The following is a 15,000-nucleotide window of genomic DNA, read 5'->3' as shown; positions in this document are numbered from 1 at the left end:
GGGGGTCAACCTGGATCGGTCAGCTGTCAATCATGGGGTCACACACAGAGATGGCTTTGTTTACAGAGTGAAGTCGGGCCGTAAAGAACTTTTCCCATTGATTTACTGCTGCGGTAAACATTTTCCCGGTGGGTTTATGGTTCCAGTCGGGGACGGGATCGATGGCGGGCCGCTGGGCGCGGGGCTCGGGGTCGCACATTGATTGATAAGCCGGTGGATGTCGGCTCCGTTCTCCCGGCGATAGAGCAGAACAAAAAAAACATGCCTTCGACGCCGTGGCCTTATAACACCGAAATAGACCCGTTTAGGTGCTGATCCACCTGAAGGCACCGGCGGGTATGAAAACTTCCTCTGACGTCTCAGCGAAGCCTGGAAATAAACGGCGAGGGGTCGGAAAATGCCGGGCGGCGCCGGAAGGAAGCAGCAATAACGACAAGGACAAGGCGTTGACGGAGGCGGAGGGTTCGGAGATGCCGACTAACGACCACGGAAACAGAAAAGGGGGAGGAAGGAAGGCTTACGCTGTGTTGCATCGTCCTCCAGACAGCCCTCTGGGAGCAGCAGGGAAAATGGAGAAGACAAAGATTTAATTGGACATTGGAGAAAATGGGCGGCGGACAAGAGAGAGAATCAAATCAGAAGGTCGGCGCCGCCGCCGCCGCCGCCTGATCTGCATCTTCAAGACACTTCAGTCACAAGACGGGCTCCAGATAAACAACCTGGACGGGTTTGTCCTCCTAAAGTCACCAGGTCTTCACACCTCCATCAGCTGCTTCTTCTTTTGCTTTATGCTGCTTCAAGGCTGGATCACCTGCCTCCATCTAACCAACAGCCAATCAGCTGCCTCCATCTAACCAACAGCCAATCACCCGCCTCTATCTCACTCCTCAGTAATCACATGGCACCATGTGACCCGTCAGCCAATCACCTGCCTCTATCTCACTCCTCAGTCAATCACGCAACCATTTGAAACCCTCAGCCATTCACCTGCCTCACTCCTAAGCCAATCACCCGCCTCCATGTGACCCCTCAGCCAATCACCTGCCTCCTTATGACCCTCAGCCAATCACTCGCCTCCTTATGACCCCTCAGCCAATCATCGGCCTCCTTATGACCCCTCAGCCAATCACCTGCCTCTATCTCACTCCTCAGCCAATCACGCCACCTTTCGACCCCTTGGCGTTGGGGTGTGACATCTCTATCTCACTCCTAAGCCAATCACCTGCCTCCATGTGACCCCTCAGCCAATCACCCTCCTCCATGTGACCCCTCAGCCAATCACCTGCCTCTAGCTAAGCCTCCTCTGCGTCCTCACACCAGCTCCCTTCCTGTCCTCCTTCCCTGCTTCCATAAACCATCTTCCTTCACATCCAAACCATCTCAGTCTCCGCCGTCCCTCTGATGGACTCCATCCTCCTCGGCTCTCCAGATCTTCTCCTCTGCAGCCTCCAGCTCTCCTTCCTGTCCTTCTGTCAACCTATCTGCTCTCCCCAGGTCTTCTGCACATCTAATCTCCTCCCGGTTGGTTCTCGCCATCGGTGAGCGACTTCCCTTTGGTCTCTCTAGCGGCGGTGAACCTCGGGACGTTTCCTCACGGAAGCGTGAACATTGAGGATACGCTGCCGACGCGACCTACCAGTCTGTCCAGGCTGGTTCCCGCCGCCGTGGTCGGCCGCTCCTCCGGCGTGAAGGGTCTGAAGCGAGCGCTGAACACGTCGGAAAGGCCTCGCGCCGACCTGCCCATGGAGGACGGCTTGGGTTGGCCGCACCCTTGGAACACCTGTTGGACAGTGACCTGGAGATTACTTGGAGAAACCTGCGCCGTTTCACCCCAGAAGAATATGGAACCCAACTGACCGCCAAACACGCGAGCGTCAAGGCTACGACTAAGGAGTCTGAAGGGAACTAAAGCGCGGCTTCCCGTTACGACGTGCAACCTCAAGTCCGAGGAGGTTCTCGGTCAACCGGGTCGTGGTGACTTCTTGTCCAAATCTTTGGACTTCGGAGGTACCGTTTGCCCGCTAGTGGACGACGGAGCTGCTGGAAAACATCCCAGAAGTTCTAGTTGCGGCGACCGGGCTGGAATTTCTTCCCCTCGAAGTCGGTTCAGCCCTCGTCTCAGAGGCTCCTTCGGTTCTGGATGTCCGAGAAGCTCCGCAGACCGAACGGTTGCCTGCTTTTATACGTGATGAGTGGATGCTCGAACATCTCGTTCGATCCCGCGAGCGCACACATCCGTGAAAAGGTCCTCCAAACCTTCTAGTCGAGGCGACCGGGCTGGAATTTCCTCCCTTGCAGACGCGTCGCCCCTGATCCCAGAGGCTTCCCCAGATCAGAAGAAGCTCCTGCTTGCAGGGGGTGGAGAACCCCGTTCCCCGAAGAAGCCTCTTAGATGTGAAACGTCTTCAAGGGGAGAAATTCCAGCCCGGAACTTCGGTTCTCCGAGATTCACGGGATGTTTTCCGTCAGCGGGTGCGAACGGCAGCTCCAAAGTCCAGAGCTCATCAGCATTCCGACCTCCTGCTCGGCGAGTGACGGAGCTTTCTAATGCGCCTCCGGGGCGGCGTGACAAGGAACTGTCTCCTCTGCAATATTTATCAATCCCTCATCGCGATTACAAATCTTATATCCCGCGCATCCCGCCAGCAAACCGATTTTCAACAGGTCAGCGCGGCCGGGAGGGAAGCTGCCACGGCGGCGGCGGCGGCGGCGGCGTGGAGAGAGATTGTAATCTGGGAGCAATCTTTTCTGCCGGGCCCGGCCTTTCAGGGACGGCGCCTCGGGTGCATAGACAATGGGCGCAGTTGTAAATTGCGGCGCACTTGATACGGGGAAGAATGTGACATCTAATTCATACTGACCTTTGTAACTCCAGCCGGGAGACGGCGAGCGAACGGCGAGGAATGCGATGAAGAATCGAGGTAAAATTACAACAAAAGGAGCCTCGGATAAAACTTTTACTTTGGACGTGAAGGGAAAAAAAGAAAAAAGAAGCAACTCAAAGGCTGGAAACCTCACATCTCGGCTACCGGCGGGAGAAGAAAGACCAAAAAAATAAAATAAAGCCCTTTAAAAACCAGCGGAGGTTTCTTTCTCGGGCGTCTCCGGAGACGCAACCGGCAGGAAACGGCGGATTCTCTCCGGGGAATCTAAAACGGAGAATCTAGATTAAACGCTTGAAGCCCTCCGGGGTTTTATTAGCCGCCGTTCCAGGAAGTAGCCTTCTAGCATTTCCAGGGGCGGTGAGGAACCTTCAGCTCCACGCTCAACAACATGGACAACATGGAGGTGAAGCTGCGCGGCGTTCGTGGAAGAACAACCGCGAACCATCAGATGGTCGGAGTGATTTTGTGAACCCCGTTAGCAGTTAGCTTATAAGTCGCGTTTTTTTTCATAGTTTGGCCGGGGGTGCGACTTATACTCTGGAGCGACTTATGTGTGAAATAATAATAATAACATACCAACCAATCAAAATTAAGCGGGGGCGGGTCATGGCAGAAGTGCGTTGTGAAAAAAGAAGCTACCAGCGACTTCTGTACTTATGAAAATGGATCATTTCAACATTCGCGCTAACTTATAAAGACAACTGAGAAGGGATGAACAAAAATGGCAACGGAAAGAAAATCATATTCTGCAGGTTACAAACAGGATGGAGTGAAATATGCAGCCGGAAACGGCGATCGAGCAGCAGAAAGAAAGTTTGAAGTTAGTGAGAAACTTGTAAGGGACTGGAGAAAAGCGGAGGTTACTCTGACTGAAATGAAGAAAACTAAAAAAGCTAATCGTGGGCTAAAAGCTAATCGCGGGCTAAAAGCTAGCTGGCCACGGCTAGAGGAACGAGTTCACACATGGTGCTTGAACAAGATGCTGCAGGAAGAGGCTTGTCAACAGGACAGTTGCGTCTTCACACCCAGGAAGTTGCCAAGAAGATGAATATAAATGACTTTGCGTGAGGACCTTCCTGGTGTTACCGCTTCATGCTACGCAATCGCCTCCATCAGAACAAGGACGCCGTCCTGTCGGGATCCAGAAAGGCTGGAATAATTGGAACTGGAAGTGCAACTCTGACGTAGCGACGTAGCGCTAGAAGAGGAAGCGGCGCATTGTTTACCTTCGGAGTTGGAGGAGTTGTTCAGAAGTGACACAGAAGAAGAAGATTTAGCGATTAAGAGTGACACTGACTGTTTGGTTGTAGCATGTGCTATATGCTATCGTTATTTGAATGACTCTTAGCGTCATATGTTATGTGAGCATAGCCTAGCAGGCACGTTCTCAGTTTGTTGTTTATGCGTCATATAGGCTATGCTAGGCTATACTTATTCAGCTTGTTGTTCTCGATTCTATTTTCATTTTAAATTGCCTTTCAAGATGAAATATCTATTCTTGGTGTTGGATTTTATTAAATAAATCCCCCCCCCAAAAAATGTGACTTATACTCCAGTGCGACTTATATATGTTTTTTCCTTCTTTATTACGCATTTTATGGCTGGTGCGACTTGTAGTCCGGAGCGACGTATAGTCCGAAAAATACAGTAGCTTATTCTAGAGAAGGTGTCAGGTGCAGCAGACCAGAAGAGCTTGGACCTCTGGTTTGGACCTCGCCGGTTCAGTAAACGTGACCAAGGCCAGGAGAGTTTTCAAACATCTGGTCAGATGGAGCTCGGGGTTCCATCACGTACCTTCGCCGACAGCTGCATGCTGTTGTCCTGCAGCGTCACCACGGCCTCGGAGATCTTCACGTCGATCGGCTCCATCACGGCCTCGATGTTGAAGGGTCCTTCCAGTCTGTCGGCCACCAGCAGCATCGCATCTGAGAAAACACACAAGACAACGGCGTCACGTATGTATGTGTGTGTGTGTGTGTGTGTGTGTGTGAACGGCAAATCCTCGTTAGCCCGCACGAAATCAGCTAATTAGCATTGGTAAGAACAGCGAGTCCCTTCATGTCACTTCGTTGAATAATTAACATTTAAGATGAACAGGATTAATTAAATCTCTCCCAGCTGCGTCCTGATTGGTTCGCTGATTTATTTTTAATTCATTTTAATGACAACATGACAAATTGGACGGGAAAACATTCAACCAGATGATGTCATCACCGTCCCGTTAATAGAGTCATTTCCTGATGATCCTGCCGCAGGAGAACGTGGAGAGAGAGAACCCAGGAACACCCAGAAAACCAGGTCAGGAGAACATGGTAAGAACTCGGCCAGGCCAGGAGAACATGGTTAGAACCAGAGCAGGAGAACGTATGAGAACCAGAGCAGGAGAAGGTGGTGAGAACCATAGCAGGAGAACGTGTTGACAACCCGAGCAGGAAAAGGTGGTAAGAACCCGAGCAGGAGAACGTGTGAGAACCAGAGCAGGAGAAGGTGGTGAGAGAGAACCCAGGAACACCGAGAAAACCAGGCCAGGAGAACATGGTAAGAACCCGGCCAGGCCAGGAGAACATGGTGAGAACCAGAGCAGGAGAACGTGGTGAGAACCAGAGCAGGAGAAGGTGTGAGAACCAGAGCAGGAGAACGTGGTGAGAACCAGAGCAGGAGAACGTGTGAGAACCCGAGCAGGAGAAGGTGGTAAGAACCCGGCCAGGCCAGGAAAACATGGTGAGAACCAGAGCAGGAGAAGGTGGTGAGAACCAGAGCAGGAGAACGTGGTAAGAACCCGAGCAGGAGAAGGTGGTGAGAACCAGAGCAGGAGAACGTTGTATGAGTAGAAGAGGCCCCTGGTGGTGCCCCCCCCCCCCCCCCAGGCTAATCAGCACCAATCATCTAATCATCAGTGGTGGGTCTCATCAGAACCCATAACGAGGTCGACTGCGTTGCCATGGAGATGGTGGGCGACCGGATTACAAGCCGCCCAGGATGGAGCTGCTGGGCTCCTTCTAGAATCGGCGATGTGACGGCAAACTGGATGAAGCGTCCCTGAACGCCTCGCCAGGCTCCACGGATGGACGCTGAAGGTTGTTGGGTGGAAGCTGAAGGTGGAAGGTGGAGTTTGTGAAGTGAAGATCGTTGGATGGAGGTTGTATGATGGAGGTTGCAGGGTGAAGATCAATCCAGTGGAGGTGGAGGTTGGAGACTATTAGGTGTTGGTTGCAGGGAGAAGATTGCAGGGTTTGAAGGGTGGAGGGAGGAGGGTGGACGTTGGATGATGGACCTCGTTGGGTGGAAGCTGAAGGTGGAAGGTGGAGTTTGTGAAGTGAAGATCCTTGGATGGAGGTGGAGGTTGGAGACTATTAGGTGTTGGTTGCAGGTGGAGGTTGTATGATGAGGTAGATGGTGGAGTTTGTTGGTTGGAGGTTGAAGGATGGAGGTTTTATGGTGATGATTTTTAGGTGGAAGTTGTTGAATGTAGGTTGTTGGGTGAAGATTGGAAGGTGCGGGTGGACTGGTGGAGATATAGGGTGGAGATCCAAGGGTGGAGGTGGTCACATGACCTTCCTCATGACAGACGACCGGCGATGAGACGGCGAACTGGATGATGCGTCCCTGAACGCCTCGCCAGGCTCGCCAGGCTCCGTGGGGAGAACGGGTGGGGTTTTATTTTGGCGGGATGATGTCATCCTGCAGAGGACAGGATTTAACCACAGCAATACCACACACACACACACACACACACACACACACACACACACACACACACACACTGGAGTATTTTCTTTCTCCCAAGCATTGACCCTGAAAACCCTGCAAATGTAGACTTCAAAACTCTCCTGGTAGTTTTTAAAGTACTTCCTGTCCTGTCAGTGAAGTACTTCCTGTCCTATTAGTGAAGTACTTCCTGTCTTGTTTGTGAAGTACTTCTTGTCTTATTAGTGAAGTACTTCCTGTCCTGTCAGTGAAGTACTTCCTGTCCTATCAGTGAAGTACTTCCATCCTATTAGTGAAGTACTTCCTGTCCTGTTTGTGAAGTACTTCCTGTCCTGTCAGTGAAGTACTTCCTGTCCTGTCAGTTAAGTACTTCCTGTCCTGTTTGTGAAGTAGTTCCTGTCCTGTCAGTGAAGTACTTCCTGTCCTGCCAGTGAAGTACTTCCATCCTATTAGTGAAGTACTTCCTGTCCTATCAGTGAAGTACTTCCTGTCCTGTTAGTAAAGTACTTCCATCCTATTAGTAAAGTACTTCCTGTCCTGTCAGTGAAGTACTTCCTGTCCTGTTAGTAAAGTACTTCCTGTCCTGTAAGTGAAGTACTTCCTGTCCTGTCAGTAAAGTACTTCCTGTCCTGTCAGTAAAGTACTTCCTGTCCTATTAGTGAAGTACTTCCTGATGCAGAGAAACTGAAGGTTCAGAATGGCTTCCCGGCCCGACTTCTTTATCTCGGGGGGCAAAAACCTCAGGGCGACGGGTAAAATGAACAAACCAGGTAATCGGTGGAAGTCGGGCGTCGCTGCGGGAAATAAAGTCTAAAAGCGCGACGTGGAAGAAAAACCCGTCTCAGCTCGGCTCCGACCCGAGCCTCCAGTTGGACGCCGCCTCCAGGCCGGCGTTTCGGAGACCCGAGGATCACAAACGCCCCTCCAACTCCTCACGGCGGTTAAAACTCAAACCAGGAGATCCAGTATTTCTACTGAATGAAACCTTCTGAAGAGGCTGCGTGGAGGAACTCGGACAATGAGGTTCTGCTCCTCGACGTTCTTTTCTGTTCCGCCTGCTCCGGCCTTCTGGTCTCACCCGCTGGAAACAAGCCTCCCTCCGTTTGAAGCGGCGCCTGATGAGCCGGCGGCTTCCAGACGCTTCCTGAGGCTGCCGGCCAATCAGGACGCAGGAAGTTCGGCTTCGCTTGCAACGCCGGGGGAGTCAAGGACAGTCTGACTCAGGACTCATCAGCTCACCAGAGAGGAGTTTTTAACCGTGGAGGGGAGGGGGGGGAACCCAGGATCACACACACACACACACACACACATGTGTGTGTGTTGGGGGTAGAGGGGCATGATGGAAGATCATCAAGATGATTGTTCTATGATGTTTCATATTGGGGTTGTTTATGTGCTCCCCACGCGCACACACACACACACACACACACACACACACACACACACACACACTAACACACACAGTCATAAACATGAAGACATACACACACACACACACACACAGATACACACACACATCCAAAAATATACACACACACACACACACACACACACACACACACACACACAGACACATAAAGATACACACACACACACACACACACACACACACACTCACACACACACTCACACACACACAGTCATAAACATGAAGACATACACACACACAGACAGACACATAAAGATGCACACACACACACACACATACACACACACACTCACACACACACAGACACACACATTCACACACACACAGACACACACACACACACACACACACACAGACGAGCACATACACACACGTGTGTGCGTGCGTTGGGGGTAGAGGGGCATGATGGAAGATCATCAAGATGATTGTTCTATGAATTTTATTTTAAGATGTTTCATATTGGGGTTGTTTATGTGCTCCCCACGCACACACACACACACACACACACACACACACATACACACACACACACACACACACACACATTTTTTTTAATCTTCCCATGGAAGAGAAATAAACGCCTCCACAGTGACGTTGTTTACGAGGTCCTGAAGGAGAGGTTGAATGGTGGACAGAGGGAGGGATGGAGCCTCAGACCTTCCTCCTCTCCATCCATATCTTCATCCATATCTTCATCCATCTCTCCATCCATATCTTCATCCATATCTTCATCCATCTCTCCATCCATCTCTTCATCCATATCTTCATCCATATCTTCATCCATATCTTCATCCATCTCTCCATCCATATCTTCATCCATCTCTCCATCCATCTCTCCATCCATATCTTCATCCATATCTTCATCCATCTTTCCATCCATATCTTCATCCATCTCTCCATGCATATCTCCATCCATATCTTCATCCATCTCTCCATCCATGTCTTCATCCATCTTTCCATCCATATCTTCATCCATCTCTCCATGCATATCTCCATCCATATCTTCATCCATCTCTCCATCCATCTCTCCATCCATCTCTCCATCCATATCTTCATCCATATCTCCATCTTCCTCTCCATCCTCCTCTTCTTGGCCTGTTTTCCAGATCCTGGAGTGTGTGACGTTAAATTCCCGTCCTCTCCTGCACGCCACGTCCGCCACCCTTTCGCCGCCATCGTTCACAGCAGCAGCGCCGCGTTTCTGCTGGAGGAAATAAACCGTCTCCTGGAGGTCCTGAAGGTCCTGAAGGTCCTGAAGGTCAGGACCACCATCAGGAAAGCTTTGGCGCCAGTTCTCGGTTGACAAAGGCACATTCTTGTTATTTTCTAATGAAAAAGACTGGAGGAATTCAGAGGGACTTCAGAAAAGCACCTGCTGTGTGTGTGTGTGTGTGTGTGTGTGTGCGTGTGTGTGTGTGTGTGTGTGTGTGTGTGTGTGTGTGTGAATCAAAAACTATCTGAGCTGGTCCAGAAGCATTTCCCCTCCCAGATACCATCTCACTGCAGATCCACTGCCAGTGGAAACGCTGATAAGTGACATTTCCTCACTTGTTCATTCTTCTCCTCCTCCTTCCAGGGGTCTCCACAGCCAATCATCTGCCACCATCTAACACGCGGCCAATCATCTGCCACCATCTAACCCCTTGTTAGGATTCCCTCCAGGTTCTCCCCACGTCTGTGTGGGTTCCTCAGGGTTCTCCGGGTTCCTCACACAGTCCAAACCCCTGGAGGAGGTTCAGTGGAGACCCTGAACCCTCCAGACGTGTGGAGGAGACCACGTCTGTGTGTCCGACCCACGGGAGGTGCAGATGATGAGCGAATGGCTGTGAGCTGCAGCTCTTCTGGATCCAGGCTGAAGAAAAGTCAGTCATGATCTCCAGAGAAGATCTGAGATTGAGGTGACAAGCAGCTGGAAACCAACAGGAAGTAAACGGTTGCTTCGCATTTGGAGGATTGAACTGGTTTTGCATCTCCATGAAACTTCCAGCAGGACATGGAACTACAAGAACAACTGTCAGGGTCTTGGATGAAGATGGCAAGGAGGAAGAAGAAGAAGAGGTGAAGAACATTTGGGGATCAGATGTTCTGATGAACACCAACTCCTGAAAACACATGATTGTTCCATTTCTATCAGCGTTTCAAGCGTTCATCCTGAGAGCAGAAGAAGAAGAAACATGGACGGAACAGAAGGACTTCCCCTCCGCTGCCACACACACACACACACACACACACACACACACACACACACACACACACACACACACATTAATTAAAGTGAATAGAAACCACACCCGTCATGACGTCACTCCCGCTTTCCAGATTCACCCTCAGCCAATGAGAGGGTGAGTGGTTTTACGTCTCTATATGGGGCCCTGTGATTGGTCCAGGGTTAGCTCCGCCCCCTGCATTCGACGAATGAGGTGGCGATGCCGGCGCCCCCTAGTGGAGAGAAATCACCGGGGTAGAAATCAGATTTAAAGCGTTAACCCGCTGTCGTGACCCCCGTTCCTGCTAGCGCGTCGCCTTAGCGCTCGGTGTCTCGGACCCGTTGCCGTGGAAACGGGCGTCATCGACCCGAGCGCACGGTAATTGAATCATTTCTCATGTAAATGACGGCGTCAGCAGAACTTCTCCTCGGCATCAGTCACCTCCGTCAGGAGGAAGGAGGAGGAGAAAAGGGATATCGACTTGGATCCTCATGAATGGAGGAGGTGGAGGAGATGGTTGGAGGGTGGAGGAGGTGGAGGAGGTTTAGGAGATGTAGGAGGTGTAGGAGGTGGTGGTTGGAGGAGGTGGAGGAGCTGGAGGAGATGGAGAAAGTGGAGGAGATGGTGGTTGGAGGAGGAGGAGGAAATGGTGGTTGGAGGGTGGAGGAGATGGAGGAGGTGCTGGAGGGGGAGGAGGTGGAGAAGATGTAGGAGGTGAAGGAGGTTTAGGAGATGTAGGAGGGGGAGGAGATGTAGGAGGTGGAGGAGATGGAGGAGGTCAAGGAGGTGGAGGAGATGGAGGAGTTGGAGGAGGTGAAGGAGCTGGAGGAGGTGGAGGAGGTTTAGGAGATGTAGGAGGGGGAGGAGATGTAGGAGGTGGAGGAGGTGGAGGAGGTCAAGGAGGTGGAGGAGATGTAGGAGGTGGAGGAGGTTTAGGAGATGTAGCAGGGGGAGGAGGTGGAGGAGGTGGAGGAGCTGGAGGAGGTGGAGGAGATGTAGGAGGTGGAGGAGGTTGAGGAGGTTTAGGAGGTGGAGGAGATGTAGGAGGTGGAGGAGGTGGAGGAGCTGGAGGAGGTGGAGGAGATGTAGGAGGTGGAGGAGATGGAGGAGGTCAAGGAGGTGGAGGAGCTGGAGGAGGTGGAGGAGGTTTAGGAGGTGTAGGAGGGGGAGGAGATGTAGGAGGTGGAGGAGGTGGAGGAGATGGAGGAGGTCAAGGAGGTGGAGGAGATGTAGGAGGTGGAGGAGATGGAGGAGGTCAAGGAGGTGGAGGAGCTGGAGGAGGTGGAGGAGGTTTAGGAGATGTAGCAGGGGGAGGAGGTTGAGGAGGTTTAGGAGGTGGAGGAGATGTAGGAGGTGGAGGAGCTGGAGGAGGTGGAGGAGATGTAGGAGGTGGAGGAGATGGAGGAGTTGGAGGAGGTGGTGGTTGGAGGAGGTGGAGGAGCTGGAGGAGGTGGAGGAGGTTTAGGAGGTTTAGGAGGTGGAGGAGATGGAGGAGGTGGTGGTTGGAGGAGGTGGAGGAGGTTTAGGAGATGTAGGAGGTCCGGTTACCCCGCGATTTAATCCATGCAATTAAAAAGAAATGAGCAGACGGGATCAATGAGGACAGTTTACACCCAGCGGAGGACGGAGCAGGTCTAGTTCTTCAACACGGAGGATGAAGACACCGAGACGGGACGGCGTGGAGGGGAAAGATGACGGGACTCGAACCCGACACCGTCCTCCAGCACCTTCAGGAGGTCCTGAGACAGGACTGTCAGCGAAACAGAAGTCATGATCGAAGGTGGGAAATTGGAAAAGGACGAAGAAGGGGAGGAGGAGGAGGAGGAGGAGGAAGCCTCGCTCTGGTTCCATCCAGAAGGTCCGATTATCTTTTGAACTGACCCGCGAGCGTTCGGGAGAATCCCTCCGGATCTGCGTTTAGCGAACGCATCATTCGGCGAGGAAGTCCAACCTCCCCGTTGCCATCGGCAACCGGCGACGACGGCAGACTTCCATTACTTTAACCCGTCAATCAATCAACCCCCTCCTTGGAGACGACACCCGCCTGTCAGAAGTGGCATTGATTGCGATGAGAAGAAACTGAGAAGCTGCGGCGGCGAGTGAATAACAGAAGGAACCCCCCAAAACCCCCCTGAACCCCCCGCCGCCGCCGCCGCCGCCGCCGCCGCTCCCTCCTCCGAGGGCATTTTAACAAGGTGCTGACAAGAAAAATGATAATGATGTGTCCGTCATGATGGGGAGCCGGGCAGATTTGTCACGGTGGCAGATGACGGATGGTCTGGTACCGTCCATTGGCCGAACCTCGGATACTAGAACACACACACACACACACACACACACACACACACACACACGTGACAAATCCCCGCATGCAGCAACAAACAAATCACGGTCCTGCTCCGCTTTACGTCCGTCTATCATTAGAGGCTGGCGATGTTGCGTGGTGATTGCCATGGCGACAGGCGTGTCCAGAATGTCGCCCCCCCGGCGGGGAATCAGAGGTCGGACCACCAAGGTCGTGATGGCTTCTGCAACGCCGCGGGAAAACATGGCGGCACGCAAGCTAACTTTTCAATGTCCACTTAATGACCAGAATGAATGTTGGGGAAGCACAACAGCACTGTGCCACCATGCAGTACTAGCAAGCAGGAGTACTACGGTGTGGGACTACTGTGCAATACAACAGAAAAGTGCTTCCTTCAGTACGACACTACAATGAAGTAGTACTGAACAGTACAACAGCGTAGCGCTACCGTGCAGTGCTATCAAGTAGGACTACAGCAAATGGCTTTGTGCAGTACTACCATGCAGTAACACTGTGCAGTACAACAGCACAGTGCATCTATAGAGCTTCCAAGCAGCAACACAACAAAGTGCTTCTGAGCAGTACTGCCATGCAGTAACAGATCAGTACTGCCTTGCAGGGATACAGCACAGGACTACTATGAAGTAGTACTACAGGACTACCGAGCAGCACGAAACCCTGTCCAAACTACTACAGGACATCAGAAGAGTACTACACCACAGGACTACCGTGGAGCACTACAATACAGGACTACCCCGAAGTACTACAGTACAGGACCACCCTGGAGTACTACAATACAGGACTACCCTGGAGTACTACAATACAGGACTACCCTGGAGTACTACAGTACAGGGCTACCCTGGAGTACTACAGTACAGGACTACCCTGAAGAACTACAGTAAAGGACTACCCCAGAGTACTACAGTACAGGACTACCCTGAAGTAGTACAGCACAGGACAACTGTGGAGTACTACAGTACAGGGCTACTATGGAGTACCATGGAGTACTACATCAAGCCACTGGGATGAAGTATGTCCACGTCAACTTGTTGCAAGATCGTTCTCCTGCATCCATAAATGTCAGTTCAAATTATGTTCATATACCTATAAATATACACATAGTATATGTGTGTGTGTGTGTGTGTGTGTGTGTGTGTGTGTGTGTGTGTGTGTGTCCGCTGACACATGGATTTAAGCTCACTCTGGTCCTCGTGCACTCGTGCAATTCTCTGTGTAATTACACAGTAATTATTATGCTTATAAATCAGTGAGGCCGACATGACTGGCCTGTAATTCGCCGCTTTATTGTCTGCGTGGTGGCGAAGGCGGCTTCAGATCAGGCACATTCCTGCTCACCTGCGGCGCTCGCTACCCCCCTCGCCCCCGCCGCCCCCATCAAATGAATCTAATGAAGTCCATTCAGTCGCCGCGGCGCTCTGCCATTCCGGTGAGTCAGCAGGAACGACGGCGGCGCCGTGGAATGAGAATCAGACGCCGCCGCTGCCGTCACCGCTGGGGACGCCCGGGCTTTTAATCACTCGCTGCACTGCTGCTCCGTGCAGGGGCGGTGCTTCTAGACAAAGAAAAAAAATTGTTGCCATGATGAGTAGAGGCGTGAAACGGGTCAACGGGATCTTTGGAGCTACAATGGCGGCCGGAAACAAAGGACGGTTTAAATCGAGGTTTACAAGTCAGACTTAGCTGGTCACACTTGATGCAATAAACTCCATTAGCTGCCAATGTTTGTGAAGGACGTGGCCAAACATTCAAGATATATCGTGGTGTATCGTTGTGCTCAGGTGATGCGTGGAGACACTTCTTGATGGGACGCTATTGTTGTTATGGTTGACCCACTTTGGCATGGAGGTTGTATGTCTTCCGTATCCATGGAGGCAGAGCAGATACCGGTATGCTTCAAACCCCAACAACACCCTGAGGCAAAGAGCGGTGCACCGCCAGGACAGAAGGTCCAAAAGGTGGTGTCCAGTGCGATGAGGAGATTGATGACTTCAACAGGGGTGAGACTAAAGAACTTCTGGTCTAACTCAGTGGAGCCACTTCTTCAGTTCAGGACTCCTTGGTCCACCTACACCTGAAGGACAAGAAGGGCCACTCCTCGTACTATAGCAAGGTCTGCATTCTGGCCTGAGAAGACAGGTGGTTTGAGAGAACACTCAAGGAAGTCATCGTTGTCAACCTGGAGACCTTCACTGAGCAGAGAAGAAGGTCTTCAACAGGCAGTGGTGACTCCTGGAAGAGCTTCAGCCCCAGGAGAACCACTGGAGTTCCTCTGTTTCACACATGTGCTTCACAGACTCCAACTCAGGTGAGTCCCTGGAATCCATACCTTCAACTGACACACATATAGCATGTCACCATAGCGACCCCACCCAGCACCTGACCCCAGCAGGTGAACATCTTCCAGAAGAAGCTACATCCAAGTGCCGCCTGGCGTTCCATGGGAAG

At 51.8% G+C, this 15,000-nt stretch overlaps 1 protein-coding gene across 4 annotated transcripts in view; it reads right to left on the bottom strand.

The window, feature by feature from the left end:
* Positions 1 to 15,000, bottom strand: part of LOC147235985 (glypican-6-like) — a 123,162-nt gene that overhangs the window by 14,798 nt on the left and 93,364 nt on the right. For 3 of the 4 annotated variants that reach the window (XM_086144380.1, XM_086144382.1, XM_086144383.1), the window contains 3 exons: positions 4,680 to 4,810; positions 1,637 to 1,780; positions 522 to 551 (listed from right to left, as the gene is read on the bottom strand). In XM_086144380.1, the coding sequence (XP_086000506.1) occupies positions 522 to 551; positions 1,637 to 1,780; positions 4,680 to 4,810 (305 nt within the window). The remainder of the gene's footprint in view (positions 1 to 521; positions 552 to 1,636; positions 1,781 to 4,679; positions 4,811 to 15,000) is intronic. The other variant, XM_086144381.1, reaches the window with a different exon arrangement.

The sequence above is a fragment of the Fistularia commersonii genome, chromosome 3 (genome assembly GCF_037954325.1).
Source record: "Fistularia commersonii isolate RoL2024-O1a breed Wild chromosome 3, RoL_Fcom_v1.0, whole genome shotgun sequence".
In the NCBI taxonomy this organism is placed as follows: Eukaryota; Metazoa; Chordata; class Actinopteri; order Syngnathiformes; family Fistulariidae; genus Fistularia; species Fistularia commersonii.
The sequence above is the reverse complement of the archived record's forward strand: the minus strand, read 5'-3'. Positions and strand labels throughout refer to the sequence as shown.